Here is a 16741-nt window from a genome sequence, read left to right as displayed (position 1 = left end):
GAAAAACTACGCCAGACAAAACTGGAAGAAAGAGACAGTAAACGCCAGGGAAAGCAAGAGGAAAAGGAGAAAAGGCTAAACGAAACGCTCGAAGAAAGAGAGCGAAGACGCCACGACAAACTTGAGGCGAAGGAGAGATTGCACCAGCAAAAGCTGCAGAAAAAAGAACGCAAACACAAGGAGAAGATGGAGAAGCAACAGAAAAAGCAAGCGGACAGAATAGAGGAAAGACAAAGAAAACGCTTTGAGCGCCGGATGGAAAAAGAACGGCAAAGAGCAACGAAGAGACTGGAGAGAAAAAAAGAAAGAGAAAGGAAACGAACAGACAGGAAAAACAGGCGCAAGAAGCCAAATGATAAGTCGACTGCAGACGACGACGACGACGATGACGATGACGATGACGACGACGACGACGATGACGACGACGACGACGACGATGACGACGATGACAAAAATGGCGACGAGGAGGAACAAGAAACAGAAATTAAGGTCGAGACACCCGGTGGCAAAGCAGAAGAGGTTAACGACAGTGATAAGAAAGATGGTGACGACAAAGACGTAAAATCAGAAACGAAAACTATAGAAATCAAAAGTAGTGAAAAATTACGGAGAAATCGCACGGACACCAAAGGCATCGACAATGAAAAGGAAGAGAAACCAAGCCTCGGGGGCAAGAATGATGACAAGGAAACACGACGCCAGACAAAACTGGCAGAGAGAGAAAGAAAACGCCAGAAAAAGCTAGAGGAAAAGGAGGAAAGGCGAAACGAAAAGCTGGAAGAAAGAGAGCGAAGACGCGAAGACAAACTGGAGGCGAAGGAGAGGCGGCACCAGGAAAATCTGCAGAAAAAAGAACGCAAACACAAGGAGAAGATGGAGAAGCAACAGAAAAAGCAAGCGGACAGAATAGATGAAAGACAAAGAAAACGCTTTGAGCGCCGGATGGAAAACGAACGACAAAAAGCAACGAAGAGACTGGAGAGAATAAAAGAAAAAGAAAGGAAACGCACAGACAGGAAAAGCAGGAGCAAGAAGCAAAAAGACAAGTCGACTGAAGACGATGACGAAAATGGCGACGAGGAGGAACAAGAAAAAGAAATTAAGGTCGAGACATCCGATGACAAAGCAGAAGAGGATAGTGACAGTGATAAGAAAGATGATGATGATGATGATGATGATGATGATGGTGACGACAAAGACGTAAGATCAAAAACGGAAACTATAGAAATCAAAAGTGATGAAAACTTACGGAGAAAACGCAAGGACACCAAAGGCATCGACAATAAAAAGGAAAGGAAACCAAGACCTGCGGACAAGAATGATGACAAGGAAAAACTACGCCAGACAAAACTGGAAGAAAGAGAAAGAAAACGCCAGAAAAAGCTAGAGGAAAAGGAGAAAAGGCGAAACGAAAAGCTCGAAGAAAGAGAGCGAAGACGCCACGACAAACTTGAGGCGAAGGAGAGACGACACCAGGAAAACCTGCAGAAAAAAGAACGCCAACACAAGGAGAAGATGGAGAAGCAACAGAAACAGAAAGCGGACAGAATAGAGGATAGACAAAGAAAACGCTTTGAGCGCCGGATGGAAAAAAAACGGCAAAGAGCAACGAAGAGACTGGAGAGAAAAAAAGAAAACGAAAGGAAACGCACAGACAGGAAAAGCAAGAAGCAAAAAGACATGTCGACTGCAGACGAGGACGACGACAACGACGACGACGACGATGACAAAAATGGCGACGATGAGGAACAAGAAACAGAAATTAAGGTCGAGACATCCGATGGCAAAGCAGAAGAGGATAGTGACAGTGATCAGAACGATGAAAGTGAAAAAGCATCTACTGATCTTGACAACGAAGCCGAACAAGAGATAATCGAGGAACTCGAAGAAAGCGTAACAGAGACTGACGCAGACAAATCCAACAGCAAAGAAACAACGCAGAAAGAAAAGCAAACGACAAGTTTAATTGAAGACCTAGATCTCGATTTGACAGATTTGATTGACGACGACCGAAACGAAGTTGCGGTTAAAAGACAAGAAAAAGTTAATATGACAAAAGTGAAAGAACCGTCCGCAAAATCCAACAGTGACAAAGGAGCCACGACACCTATACCTGAGGAGGGCAAGGATAAAGAACAGACACCTAAACCTAAGGGGGGACAGAAAAAAGAGCAAGAATGGTCCAAAATAAGCGAACAAGATACAACCGGTGACGAGGACAAAAGTGAAAGTGATTCAGCTGAGATAAGTGTAAGCACCAATACACAAGAAGAGAAGAGTAAAACCCCGAAAAGTAGACAAAAAAAGGAGAAAAAAAGGGACTCTGTGGGGGGACTTGAAGACATAGATGACGTCCTTAAAGACGAGCAAGGCGATGACGAGACAATAAAGGACACATCGAGAAAAACCAACGACGGTTCTAAAAAAAAAGAATCCAAAACCCGTGACAACGAAGGAAAAAACAAGGAGACAAACAAAGGAATAGATGAGAATGATAAAAACGAAGACAACTCTGGGGGCAAAAACATAACGATAGCAAATATCGTAAAATCCACAAAAGAAGGGGGGGAGCAAGAAGAACATATATCCATTGCGTTGACTGAAGAAACAGATGATGACACAAACGAAAATGAATCCAGCGACAGCAAGCCATCTGTAAAAGGTAAAAGCAGCAAAAAAACTCAAAAGCCCAAAAACAATCGGCGCAAAGACAAGAGTGCAGACGACTCAAGCACAGGTAGCGACGAAGAAGAAAATAAATCCAAGACAATCACAATAAAGAAAACCAAAACTCCTGAACCAAACAAAAAAACTAAAAAGCCCAAAAACGATCAGCGCAAAGATGAGAGTGCAGACGACACAAGCACGGGTAGCGACGCAGAAGAAAATGAATCCCAGACAATCACGATAAAGAAGACCAAAAATCCTGAACCAAGCAAAAACAAACAGCGCAAAGACGAGAGTGCAGACGACACAAGCACGGGTAGCGACGAAGAAGAAAATAAATCCAAGACAATCACGATAAAGAAGACCAAAAATCCTGAACCAAGCAAAAACAAACAGCGCAAAGACGAGAGTGCAGACGACACAAGCACGGGTAGCGACGAAGAAGAAAATAAATCCAAGACAATCACGATAAAGAAGACCAAAAATCCTGAACCAAACAAAAAAACTAAAAAGCCCAAAAACGATACCAAAGGAATAGATGAGAATGATAAAAACGAAGACAACTCTGGGGGCAAAAACATAACGATAGCAAATATCGCAAAATCCCCACAAGAAGGGGGGGAGCAAGAAGAACATATATCAATTGCGTTGACTGAAGAAACAGATGATGACACAAACGAAAATGAATCCAGCGACAGCAAGCCATCTGTAAAAGGTAAAAGCAGCAAAAAAACTCAAAAGCCCAAAAACAATCGGCGCAAAGACAAGAGTGCAGACGACTCAAGCACGGGTAGCGACGAAGAAGAAAATAAATCCAAGACAATCACAATAAAGAAAACCAAAACTCCTGAACCAAACAAAAAACCTAAAAAGCCCAAAAACGATCAGCGCAAAGATGAGAGTGCAGACGACACAAGCACGGGTAGCGACGAAGAAGAAAATAAATCCAAGACAATCACGATAAAGAAGACCAAAAATCCTGAACCCCCCCAAAAAAATAAAAAGCCCAAAAACGATCAGCGCAAAGACGAGAGTGCAGGCGACACAAGCACGGGTAGCGACGAACAAGAAAATGAATCCCAGAAAATCACGATAAAGAAGACAAAAATTCCTGAACCAAACAAAAAACCTAAAAAGCCCAAAAACGATCAGCGCAAAAACGAGAGTGCAGACGACACAAGCACGGGTAGCGACGAAGAAGAAAATAAATCCAAGACAATCACGATAAAGAAGACCAAAAATCCTGAACCAAACAAAAAACCTAAAAAGCCCAAAAACGATCAGCGCAAAGACGAGAGTGCAGACGACACAAGCACGGGTAGCGACGAAGAAGAAAATAAATCCAAGACAATCACCTTAAAGAAGACCAAAAATCCTGAACCAAACAAAAAACCTAAAAAGCCCAAAAACGATCAGCGCAAAGACGAGAGTGCAGACGACACAAGCACGAGTAGCGACGAAGAACAAAAGAAATCCCAGACAATCACGATAAAGAAGACCAAAAATCCTGAACCCACAGATAAGAAGAAAAAGGCAAAGAACACCGATAATAACAATACAGATGCGGGCAACATTGATGACAAACAAAAAAGCGTAGACGACTCCAACAACGGTGATAACAATAAAGGAAGCGAATCGTCAGATAAAAATAAGACTAGTAGTAGTATAAAAGAGAAAAAGGTCGAAAAACAAACAGGGAAAGAAAAAGCTGAAACAAAAACTCTCCATACATCAAAACTTAAGAGAATAACTCAGAAGAACACCACTACCCAGAAACCAAAAGAAAAGCCCGAAGATGATGAGGAAGACACCATTGAAATATTAGAGGAACTCACCGCGGACAAGGATGGTAATGTGAAAGAAACGATCAAGTTCATACCGAAACGCAGACATAAAGGCAAACGGTGAGAAAAAAAAGTCTTCTGAACCACCAGAACACAGAGAGGACAACGAACAGGAGCAAACCAAAAATCCGAAAGTCGAGAACAAGCCGAAGGATGGGGAAATAGATGAAGTAACTGAAATTGAAACCGCAGTAGACTAATGAGCTGAAACATTGAAAAACACGTGTAATAACCCGTTGGTCTCTAGGCAGGGGTCGGTTTCGATGCTGCATTCCTCTCGCCTAATCACTTTGAGCTGAAGATTCCATTCCAACAATTAATTTTGTTGGTTGAAAAATTCATACAAGCTCTTTCAGTGGTTCAAATTGACATTCTATCAAGTTATTATTGAGGTTGAGAACTTCGTGCCAACAATCTCTGTTCTGGGTTCAAAGTTCCATAATGACCTTAACTTTGACTGGTTTCTGAATAGACGATGTTCGGAACTGAGAAGCTCTGTCCCGTCTGTATGGGTTGTGACAGAGAGATTACTCTTGGAAACATTGAGGCACGCTTTCTCACGTGACATCATAGGCCAGTTACTAACAAGGGGAGTTTCCACGCGTGGACAAGGATCACATAATATGGAGACGCACTCCTCGCTAGTGACTGGCTTATACGAAGGGGCGGGGATATAGCTCAGTTGGTAGCGCGCTGGATTTGTATTCAGTTGGCCGCTGTCAGCGTGAGTTCGATCCCAGGTTCGGCGGAAATTTATTTCACAGAGTCAACTTTGTGTGCAGACTCTCTTCGGTGTCCGAACCTCCCCCCGTGTACACTACATTGGGTGTGCACGTTAAAGATCCAACGATTGACAAAAAGGTCTTTCCTGGCAAAATTGCTTAGGCACAGTTAATAATTGTCTACCTATACCCGTGTGACTTGGAATAATAGGCCGTGAAAGGTAAATATGCGCCGAAATGGCTGCAATCTACTGGCCGTATAAAATTTCATCTCACACGGCATCACTGCAGAGCGCCTAGAACTGTACCCACGGAATATGCGCGATATAAGACTCATTGATTGATTGATTGATTATAATGTCACGTGGGAAAACTTGCCTGGAAGTTCAAAGAATAGTCACTCTTTCACAACACATTCAAACCCGGCAGAGTGATTTCCGGAATTTGTCAATTGCATCCCCAAGTCGGCTGACTAAATTGCATTGTGACTAACAATGTCTGCTGTCTGTGCTTTGGCTGTCGGCCCTGGAAGGTATGAATTCCTTTCAAACTTCACATTACGGACATCATGATCACGGACATCTTTCACAACAAACGATGTGTTTGTGTGATTACGACTGAAAATAAAACATTACGACTAACATTGTCTGTTAATTTATTATATGAAGAAAGTCTTTCGATCGCTGTTTGCCAACCGTGTTGTTTTGGTGTGGGGGTGGGGGGTGGGGGGGGGGGTGTTTTCAGGTTTTCTGTTTTCGTTGTTGTTTTGTTGGTGGTTTTTTTCATGACATGAGTAATCAGTGTCAGTGAGACCTAATAAAACAAGAGGCGAAGCCTTCAAGGCTCACGTAAGAAATCGACAAACAGTAACACAAACTCAATCACTCCGTCACACATACACACACACAGACACAGACACAGACACAGACACACACACACACACACACACACACACACACACACACACACACAGTGAAGCATAGGTGAAACTATGCAAGAAAGCGAGACCCTGGATCTGCCAAGAAGTCTCGGCCCGCTCACAATAACAATGACCGAGACTTTCAGTAATTCCTTTGCGTGACGTCTAACCCTCTTACGTCATAATGTGACGTCTTCAAATAGTTTCTATCACACACGTCGAACACTTTTGACCGAGACTGACGTAATCCATAGACTCGGAAATGTTAAAGTTTCTACCACAGACATACACACATACATACATACATACATACATACATACATACATACGCACGCACAGACAGACACAGTTTATCATCGCATAGGCTACACTTACGTGAGCCAAAAACGCTGGCGCTGGACCCGGGTACTCTTCAGATTGGCTCGCTCCCCCAGTATGAAAGTTTTTGTCTTGTGCACGTTTAAGACCAAGTGATTGATCTGTGTGAATTACAGGCATTCCCTTTGCTATATAAATACATTGCATGCGAGCCGAGGATGTGCGTGGTGACTGGCCTTTCTCTTTTATTTGTAATTTGATCACAGTGAAAATGCACACACACACATTCACACACACACACACACACACACACACTTATCTCACTCCCTCTCTCTCTTCCTCTCTTACTCTATCTCTCTCTCTTACACACACACACACGAGTACAGACTCATGCACGCGCACACACACACACACACACAGTAATACTAACACATGTGCACAAAATGAACACACACACACACCGCGCGAGAGAAAAAGACGTCAAAGACTTTTGACCGTGACGTAATCTTTTTATGACGCTATATTTCTCGTCAATGTGTGACGCGTTCGGCTGTTCTATGAGACTGCCTGGCTGGCTGTTGCTCCGCGAATTCCCCCCGCCGCCAAGTCGTTTTTTTGTGGTTTATTTCGCATTTAGGTCCCAGGTAACATTATGAAGTTTTAATACGATCAATCGGACCTATTATCAAGTTAGTGTATCAACTTTTGAACGAACTGCGCCCAGTAGTTTCCCAGCAATAAGCTGTTAAGTCGAGACACACACACACACAATTAAAGTCTGCTGGACCCTTGTACTAGCGTACTCGGGGATAATGAGCAGTGTCTGTCCGCATGAACGTTAATATTATCTCCAATTATTTTTGAAGCTAGACCTTTGCACACTGCCAGGGCATGATGATCTTTCGACATGACCAAAGTCCTGTTGACCCTCGTCAAAGTGATAGCGGGGTCATAAAAACATTACTTTGAGGTTTTTGAAGCTAGGGATTCGAAACTTTGACTGTCTACTTCTAAGGTTTGATGACCTCCAAACCTGACCCAAAGCGTGTTGACCCTCGTCCTATTGTAGGGTTCACAGCGAGGTCGTTTTCGGGTCATTCTTTTTTTTCTAAATCAATTTCTTAAAGTGTAACTAAACAAGCAAAAAGGAAAAACATCGTTCAGCAACCTTTACACTTTGATATGAAGAAGGGCCTCATATACTGTCGAACTGCGAAAAAAAAAAATTTTTTCTCTCACTCGGACACTGTTTGACGGACATGTGAAGTGCGCGCCAGGAACGACAATCTTCTTAGTTTACCTGATTAATGCCCTTAATTTTTGGTTCTGGTACTTTCAGTTCCGGCTGTTGTCATCAATCTACCAAAATAAAAGATCAAACGGAGTTTTCGATTTTTATTTCATGGTTCAGAAAAATATTGCTTATTTTCTGAAGTCAACCGTTTTAGCGAATCTTTCTTTGATTCTTAAAAGTCATTTCAGATTTTTGAAAAATAGTTAACGGTTAGTAATTACCAATATATCGTAAACAAACATATCGATAGGTTTTGGTAAGAAGACAGAAGTGCGATGAATGTGGTAACAGTATTTTTGTGGTAAGTAAGGATGCATTTCTTTGCTGTAAGCACATTTACAATGCACATTTAATCTGTTTAGCAACATAAACGAAAGCATGGTACAGTGCCGCTTGTTTGTGGTCTATCTTTTCGCGGCAGATGCGTAACAATTAGGGTCTCAGTTGGAAAAAGCTGCTCGGAACCAGAGCAGATTTGGCTTGGGTTCTCTGAGTGTGAATGATCGACGAGTGGCTTGACATTTTTAACGAATCATTACTGTAGCCTACTTGAAACCATCATCTGTTTCTGAATTTGTCATCAGTTATGATTCAGCAGTCTCATGGGAATCGTCCATAAAATGTTAAACCGAAAAAGGGCAGACGATTCTGAATCACACACTGAGGCTGCTGTACAAAATCAGATCTAAAACGATATTTTGAACTGCGACGTCTGCGTAAATGCCCTGTAACAAAATACCTTGTCCTGGTCATGTGTATATGTTACAGTCAAAACGGGAAATCAGTCATTACGGGTAATGACTAAAAGTTTTAGTCATTTCCGGAAATGACTGATTTGATCAGTCATTACCGGAATTGCCTAAAATCTTTAGGCATTACCCGTAAATGACTAAACTTTGTGAATATTTTTTACCCTTATTGCCTGACTGCTAGTCATGTTCAGTCATTACTGGTAATGTCTAGAGCATATTTTTAGTCATTTACGGGTAATGACTAAAGATTTTAGGCATTTCCAGTAATGACTGATCAAAACCGTCATTTCCGGAAATGACTGCTAGTCAAGAAAATGCGGAATGTGAATACTAGCTCACTCGGCTTTCTGTCGATTACCAATACACATTATGTGAACTCTTGTTAACTGTAGAATTTTTTCCACAATTATGATTCACGATCACACTCGCTGAAGCACAGAAAGAGTTTGTAGATCAACACAGCCAGTATGTGTGTGTGTGTGTGTGTGTGTGTTTGTGTGTGTGTGTGTGTGTGTGTGTGTGTGTGTGTGTGTGTGTGTGTGTGTGTGTGTGTGTGTGTGTGTGTGTGTGTGTGTGTGTGTGTCATTTACTTCAATTTTCCATTGATTTATTCTATTTTACTCCAGATTTCTGTTCAATTTATCGAATGTGTATTTGTCATTACAGCGTCAAAGTGTGTGTTCAAGACGGTTTAGTTGCAAGGGGTATTGACAGGGGGAGGGAGAGAGAAAGAGAGAGAGAGAGAGAGAGAGAGAGAGACAGAGACAGAGAGAGAGACAGAGAGAGAGACAGACAGACAGGCAGAGAGAGAGAGACAAAGAGAGAGAGAGAGAGGCACAGACAGAGAGAGACACAGACAAAGACAGAGAGAGAGATAATTCCATTTTCTTTAAATTTCTGTTCATTTTATCTTTTCTTTATTCCAAATTTCTGTTCATTTTATCTAATGTGTATTTGAAATAAAAGATTGACAAATGTTTAACATCAGAGTTGCGAATAGATTGAGAGATTATGCGGTTCGGGGTTTGAGCGCTTTATGGCGAAGGGAGTGCGTTCTATATAGCATTTCTATTGGCCGATCTGAGAAGTACACGCATTTAGTGCGCGTTTTATAGCAATTGGCTTTCGCACACACGGGTGCAACCTTCGTGTCTACCACTCTGTGTGTTTTATAGCCTTTACAACCAAATAAATTTAATGTGTTTTTGCTTGATTTTTGAATTATTACTAAGTTTAATATTGACTTATGTTAAATATTGTATGGAAACACAATATCATGCATAATTGGATAAAAATTAGATGATTGTGGGGGAGCAAACTATGAAGACTCACAATTTTTGTAATAATGGGATTCATCTTAGAACATTTAGTTCATGTTCAGTCATTACTGGTAATGTCTAGAGCATATTTTTAGTCATTTACGGGTAATGACTAAAGATTTTAGGCATTTCCAGTAATGACTGATCAAAACCGCCATTTCCGGAAATGACTAAAAGTTTTAGTCATTACCCGTAATGACTGATTTCCCGTTTTGACTGTAACATATACACATCAGCTTCTATTGGGAAGATCAGTATTTTATATTAATCACAAACACAAGATTAGAAATAGTTCTGAAGATCGCCTTTGATTTCAGTTTCAGCGGCAAACTAGCAGATCTGTCCAAACCGGCATCGTTTCATGGTTGAAACTTGAATAATCCCAAATAGATCTGAGTGGGGGTAAGTTTTATAGTATTTCAATTTTTTACGGCAGTTTTATTTAAAGATAGTGTAGTGGATGTCTCTGGTGAAGACTACAGTTATATGAATTTTTTGTTGTAATATTAAAATGATTGTTCTTTATTTACACAATTGAATAATTTGTATTTATTTGTTTGCAGATGACGGCATACTGAGTGCTCCCAGAACATACGCCTGCTGGCATTTTGTGTCTTTTCTGAAGACGTCGAGGCAAGCAGAAGTCACGGTCCTGGCCACACACACACAATGACATGAACAAGAAATGATATTTTTTCATGGGCATATCCAGTATTAAAACTTTATTACCATGCAAACGCAACGATTAGAATTTAGAGACGGTCATCGGTCACACACACACACACACACACACACACACACACACACACACACACACACACTGGGCGGATCCGGAGGGGGGTTCCGGGGTTTCCGGACCACTTAGGAGCCGGCCTTTGTATTCTAAGTGACGATTTTGGAAAGAAGTTGGCTAATTAGTTTGCTCAGGTTGCGCCAGATCGATCAATTGTCCTTGTTGTGATTCAAATTTTTCTTCTTAATATATTTACTTTTTTGGAAGGTGTATTAGGGGATATTTCTTGGCTCAGATTGATCCATTTTCCTTGTTTTTATCAACATTTGTCGGACCCCTCCCCCAAGGAGGTTGAACGCTTCGCGTCTTCAACTAAACGCTTCGCGTCGTCAAATTGTCCCTAAAAGAAATTTGGAAACTCCCCCTTAAAAATGATGTGATCCGCCCCTGCACACACACAAACACACACAAATAGAGAAGTAATAAATGGATACAGTTTTTCTTTATTTAAATTACAATCAGATGTGGTCGTAGAACAGGCACTGTAAACAAAACCTAGCATGATATACCACTTGTGTGATGTTTCGGTCAATATCTTTATTTTCCTTTCAGAAATACATTGGCGTTTTGAATGTCAAGGGAAGTGATACAAATGCTGCAGCGGGCTATCAAGAACGCGAAGGCAAACAAGGTAAATACCTACTTCTGGCATTAGTTTACTTATTAACTCTTTCTATACTGGCCATTATCCTCCCAGTCTCTCCCCAGAAACTGGCCATTTGCATGGGTTTGCAAAGAAATTCTCAAAAATAAACAAAACAAGATGCAGCCTTCAAACTCATAGGTTTTATTGTGAATATATTGCTAAAACATATGCCAAAGTTTGGTTTCATTGTTGTGAGAAAAAAATAAAAATATGATGTCCAGAATTTATGGGTATATTTTACGCAATACGAAAAAGGGGGTATGTATTTTGACTTAGAAGCATTTTTTCTTGTGAAGGCTCTGCTTGCAACAAAACTATTTCTGTTTACTTGTATGAAGATTGTGCTAACACAAAAACATAACAAATACCAACTGATTTTCCATTTGGTGGTCATGTAAGCATTGTGAACGGCCAGTGTATGGTGGCAGAGTTGGAAAATAGGAAAAGTCTTGATGCCAATCCTTCATCAAAAACCGAAGAAAATCGTCATTGTAATAAGTTTGCTTTATTCTAAATCAAACGACTAGGATAGATGACAGACACAACGACAAACACATTCAATTCTATGTAAAACATACACAATGCGCACGTTAACAAGCTGGCCATAACAATGTGCCCATCGTGCATGAAGTGTGGCTTTGGTCGGATCAGTAGCCGTGCTTTGTCTGCGATGCTAAACATGAAATTTGTTAAAGCGACGATTTAGCAATGTTGTTGTTGCTGCTGCTGCTGTCTGTTCTTGTCACGACATCTCGCCATATAAGTTTTTTCCCTCCTGATTCTGAGAAGAAGCTGTTTAATTGTGATATCAGGCCTAGGAACCCCTGATTTTCACTTGGAGCATTCTCAAAGAAACTTAGCGTATGTTAAGAAAAATGAAACTCCACACTTTGTCTTTTGTTGTTCGTTGTCGTTGCATGTCTACCGTTCCACAGCCACCTACTATAAGTGCAAGTGTTAAATGACGTATTTCCACAAAAGACTGCTTGCAGAGAATCATGTGATGCCAATGACAGGTATTGAGGTAAGGACATGTGGTAATACATCAGGCATGAAAATTCTCCGTATTTTCCGTATTTTCCGTATTTTTGAAAAAAATAAACCGTATTTTTTTTTTTTTTTCCGTATTTGTTAATTTTTGTTTTGTTTTGTTTTTCATAGTCATAGTTATAGTAAAATAGTTTTGGGGCCATGTTTGAATCCAATTTTAAGGCTCAGATAGCCCCAGATTGCACCAAATTGCACCTTTGAAAAAAAAATTTCCGGGGGGGCATGCCCCCGGACCCCCCTAGAAGTCTTGGCGCTTCGCGCCTGCGAAACTTGGCGCTACGCGCCTTCGAATTTTGTTTTCAGTATTTTTTTTTTTCAGTTTTTATGCTTGATACATACTACGTTTTGTAACCAGGGAAAATGCAGCACAAATTATTTATCAACCAAATTGATTGACTTGTGCACCATGACAAAAGTTTTCTTTGATCCATAAAAAGGTCTTGAGCCAGAAAAATTGCTCTGAACATCAAGTACCCTGCAAGTTGTCACACATTTACATTATTGAAATAAAAAGAAAACACACCAGTAATCAGGTTAGGTACGTTAATATCTATAATCAATATCTCGGCACGTTACTGCCTTCTTCGGGATGGTAAGCTGAACATTATTGAACAAAATAATCGGTTTAGATTGTATACTTTGATTCCTGAACGAAGAAGCAGAGGTACTGCATACAACTAGGACTGTAATATCAGCTTTTGCCTGAAACACACACACATACACTTATAAAATTAATGCAATGTCATTGTATGAAGCCAGAACAATCACTAACTTACATAGTTGGTCACACAATTACCCATCACTGAACAATAAATCGAAGTCGGGTGGATTCAATGGCTAAAGCAGTAAAGGCTTTGAAAAAACCCTCATCACAAAACATCCCCCCCCCCCCAAAAAAAAAAAAAAATAACAAAAATAAATAAATGAAATAAAACAGGTTGTGTATATAGCGCAGTAAACACCATGCAGGTACAAGCGAAGATTTGACAGAGATTATCCTTGTTTTATATAGCACACATTTTCTAGTTTTAATCTTTCTCTCTCCCTCTCTCTCTCTCTCTCTCTCTCTCTCTCTCTCTCTCTCTCTCTCTCTCTCTCTCTCTCTCTGGAAAGTAATTTATTGACCTGTGGGTTATTTTTTGCGTTTGTATACACATTGGTGATTCGTAAACTATGTTGAAAGAGATTGTCAAACAATATTATATGAGGTGTCTTAAAAAAAATGTATATCAACAAAATCTGTCATTATTTTCAGGGACACGGTTTTAACAAAGCTATGTCACGGAATGCAACATAAGTGGCTTAAAAAGTCGTGTTTTTGTGTGTGCAGGATATTCGCTAGGACAGGACCTCAAGCTGAACCAGCACAACAGCGATGCATTCTTCCATGGCTTCCACAAAAGTCTTTCACCTATAGCGGGCATTGCATACAGATAGTCCAAAGAGGGTTAGGGTTACCCTAACCCTCCTTTTTAAAAATTCTTTAGACCAATTATCCCTCTGTTCCCATGTTAAACATGGAATAATTCTGGACAAATGCGAGGACGTTAGCTTTTTTTTATTTTATTTTTTTATCATTTTACTTATCATTAAAACTTGTTTAGATTTCGATTCGTAAACCATTTACAGTAATCCTTTGTTTTTTTAACTTTGTTCATCTTACCACAGTCACTTCGTTGTTTAGATTTATCATTAAATTTGTTACCATTATGCAGGAAAAATGTAGAATAAAACCAGGAGAGCTTTCGGTAGAAGATATTTCCTGTGTCAAAAGTTAATGCTTATTCTGATTGATGGGTGCTCCAAACTAAGTTATTTTGACTGCCTTATTCGAATTCATTTCCAAGACAGGGCTGAGAAGTGGAGAAGCTTAGGAGAGTATCATAAAAATTGTCTGGGTGTTTATGCAAAACTTTCGAATATGTCAGATTTTACTTTAGAGATTTTAAATACTGTTAACTGACAGAAATGCTATAACTTCTACACCAATTGACTGGATAACTTTATATTCAGCATACTTAAACTTGATTTTATGCATGTGCAGTTCACAAAGTGGCAAATTTGTAGGTTAAATTATCTAACTTTTGCATCACCAATGACACCAACGCTTTCGTGTCTGAGGATTGCCCTGAACCTAGCTGTAACTGCATGCTTTCTTCAGGTCAACGATAGCCTGGGGGTTGAAGGGGATGTTTTTACATACTCAGACATTCAAAATAATCAAAAAGGTAAAAGCCTGAAGGGTTTAAATTAGGTAAAAATGGCTACCGCTCAATGTCAAAACTCGTTCTGTTTAGTCGACCCCCGAATTTGGAGAAAAAAATTAAAATTGCACAAAAGTCAGACCATTCAATTTACAAAATTGCCACTTACTGGAAAGGCAGAACATAAACTGAAGTTAATGAATACCATATATAAAATAATTGGTTCAACAGATGCAGAAGTAATTTGCATGGTTGTGGGTGTCCTTTTTAGGGGGGTCAACCCTGTAGAAGAGACGATTTTCTTTAATTATCAATCCGTAATATATTGTTTGTTATGCATACAAGATTAACATTGACAAATACTTCAAGACTCCTCATTGATCTTAAGAAATGTTGTGTTTTTTTGTTCTTACTGACTGAATCACTTTCTATTCACTTTACTCTACATAAGTCACGACAAGGAAAGCAAGGGAGGTAATTTCTTCGGAAGAGGTAATTCTCTCCCCTCAGAACGATTGTTGTAGTTTGTTTGATTTTGTTCCCTTCTAATAAGTATTATTTAAAATAGATCTTTACATCTTGATGTGAAAGGCGCAGTACCCCCCTCCCCCAGGATGTTAAATTCTAGGTTGTGTCCATGTAAAATCCTGATCCTAGTCAAGATCCGAGTTGGTTTTTCATGCAACTGTGCCTCTTTATGCCACTCAATTAGACATACTTTGCAATCCATAATTGCACGAAACTAAGTACAGGAAATACGTTGTTGTCGTGTTTTTAATATTACATAATGAAATAAAAAATGTCACAACTGGTTTCGTGTTGGGCTTTCTCTCTCTGTCTGAATCTCATAATTACTTCCTTCTGAGGCCTGAAATGTGTTGCAGGCATTGTTCAGCTTAATTTATTGTTACAATTTTTGTGGATATGTTATTAAGTGTGTCTGTGTTTCTATCATTCGTTATCAGTGTGGTTAAAAAAAAAGTACACGTCAAAGTAATTTACCCTTCATCATTATGATAAATCATTATCAAAACATGCAGATACAGGTAATAAATATTTGTGATACTTTAAACAAATGCAATGTTTGTTTGTTGCGTCTTTTCTTTTTTTTCAGAGCAAACACACATCGTATTTGTTCAAACGTGTATATTCTGCACTTTCTAATACCCTGCATGGATCTCCAAATCAAGAATAATGAAAAGTCGTCTAATAGCCCACTCACACGAACATGATAGAAGCTTGCATGCATGCACCCAGGCTCGCTGTCTTCGGCTAAAAGAGCTTACCGTTGGATCTTCGCTCAGACAAATGTAGCTGTCTTGTCCACTTGCTCCTGTCGCATAGATCTGCAATGTGCAACATCATCTGAGGCACAGACAAACACACACGCGCGCACATTTGCGAGAGAATGCACGTCAGTCTATTCAATCAAACAGTATAAAAACAGACGTGGTGGTGGAAACTGGACATTCGCCGTATAACAAACTCAAGAGATTCATTTGTGTGTGTATGTTTAATCAAAAGTTCATCTTGGGCACATTCAGTCTGTATTGTAACAGGACTCATCCCGTAAAAACTTCGAACAGATCTATTAAATTCTGAAATCCTTGACAAGTTTTTTTTTCCAATCATCTGTATCTGACCGAAGTAAAAAAAAATAAAAATCAGCCAGTACACGCATCTACCCCCTCACACGACAATACATATATGTGGCGAAAAAAGGAATCGGGGGGGGGGGGGGGAGGGGGGACAAAGAATAAATTAGATCCAGAAATAATTCCACTTCATCATTCCAAAATTCAAGTGTGAAGTGATCGGATACTGTGGTAAAGATACGTGCTTAGTATCACAACTGAAAATACAAGCCCTAGGGTTTTAAATCAAGGAAACAATTAAAGTTAAGGAAAGATCAACAGAAATGTCGAGAACATGTAAAATATTGTACTTACAATCCGTTTCAGCATGCTCTTCGAATAATAATCTCCTAGTCAGCCTCGTGCTTACGACTTCGACAGGATGTTGCCTCTCACGCTGAGCCAGTACATTTGGAGTGAATTCAAAGGCCAGAGATGCAGTACAAGCACATTAGTTAGATCCAATTCATTTACATTGCTACCTTGCCCAATTTATAGCTATTTCTGTTGGTAACATCACACATGTGGCAAGCAGTGCTTGTTGCCGACTCTGCTGGGACAGGCAGCAGACGATTTTAT

At 39.9% G+C, this 16741-nt stretch overlaps 2 protein-coding genes and 1 long non-coding RNA gene across 4 annotated transcripts in view; 2 read left to right on the top strand and 1 right to left on the bottom strand.

Moving 5' to 3' along the window:
* The window catches only part of LOC138948254 (purine nucleoside phosphorylase LACC1-like), an 88123-nt gene that overhangs the window by 45482 nt on the left and 25900 nt on the right, over positions 1–16741 (bottom strand). The gene's annotated exons all lie outside the window — the stretch shown is intronic.
* Positions 187–4575, top strand: LOC138957953 (uncharacterized protein DDB_G0283697-like). The gene has a single exon (XM_070328990.1). It carries the CDS (start codon positions 187–189, stop codon positions 4573–4575), a length of 4389 nt encoding a protein of 1462 aa, XP_070185091.1.
* LOC138948139 (uncharacterized) lies at positions 11123–15338 on the top strand. The gene is made up of 2 exons (XR_011449902.1): positions 11123–11259; positions 13655–15338. It is a non-coding gene; the product is annotated as an uncharacterized lncRNA (long non-coding RNA).

This window comes from Littorina saxatilis, linkage group LG1 (assembly GCF_037325665.1).
Source record: "Littorina saxatilis isolate snail1 linkage group LG1, US_GU_Lsax_2.0, whole genome shotgun sequence".
NCBI classification, from domain to species: domain Eukaryota; kingdom Metazoa; phylum Mollusca; class Gastropoda; order Littorinimorpha; family Littorinidae; genus Littorina; species Littorina saxatilis.
Note: the sequence above shows the minus strand (reverse complement) of the source record. Positions and strands in the feature narration are given on the sequence as shown.

Coding starts and splice junctions, on each gene's coding strand:
- LOC138957953 (XM_070328990.1), top strand. CDS start 187: ATGGAGAAGCAACAGAAAAAGCAAGCGGACAGAATAGAGGAAAGACAA.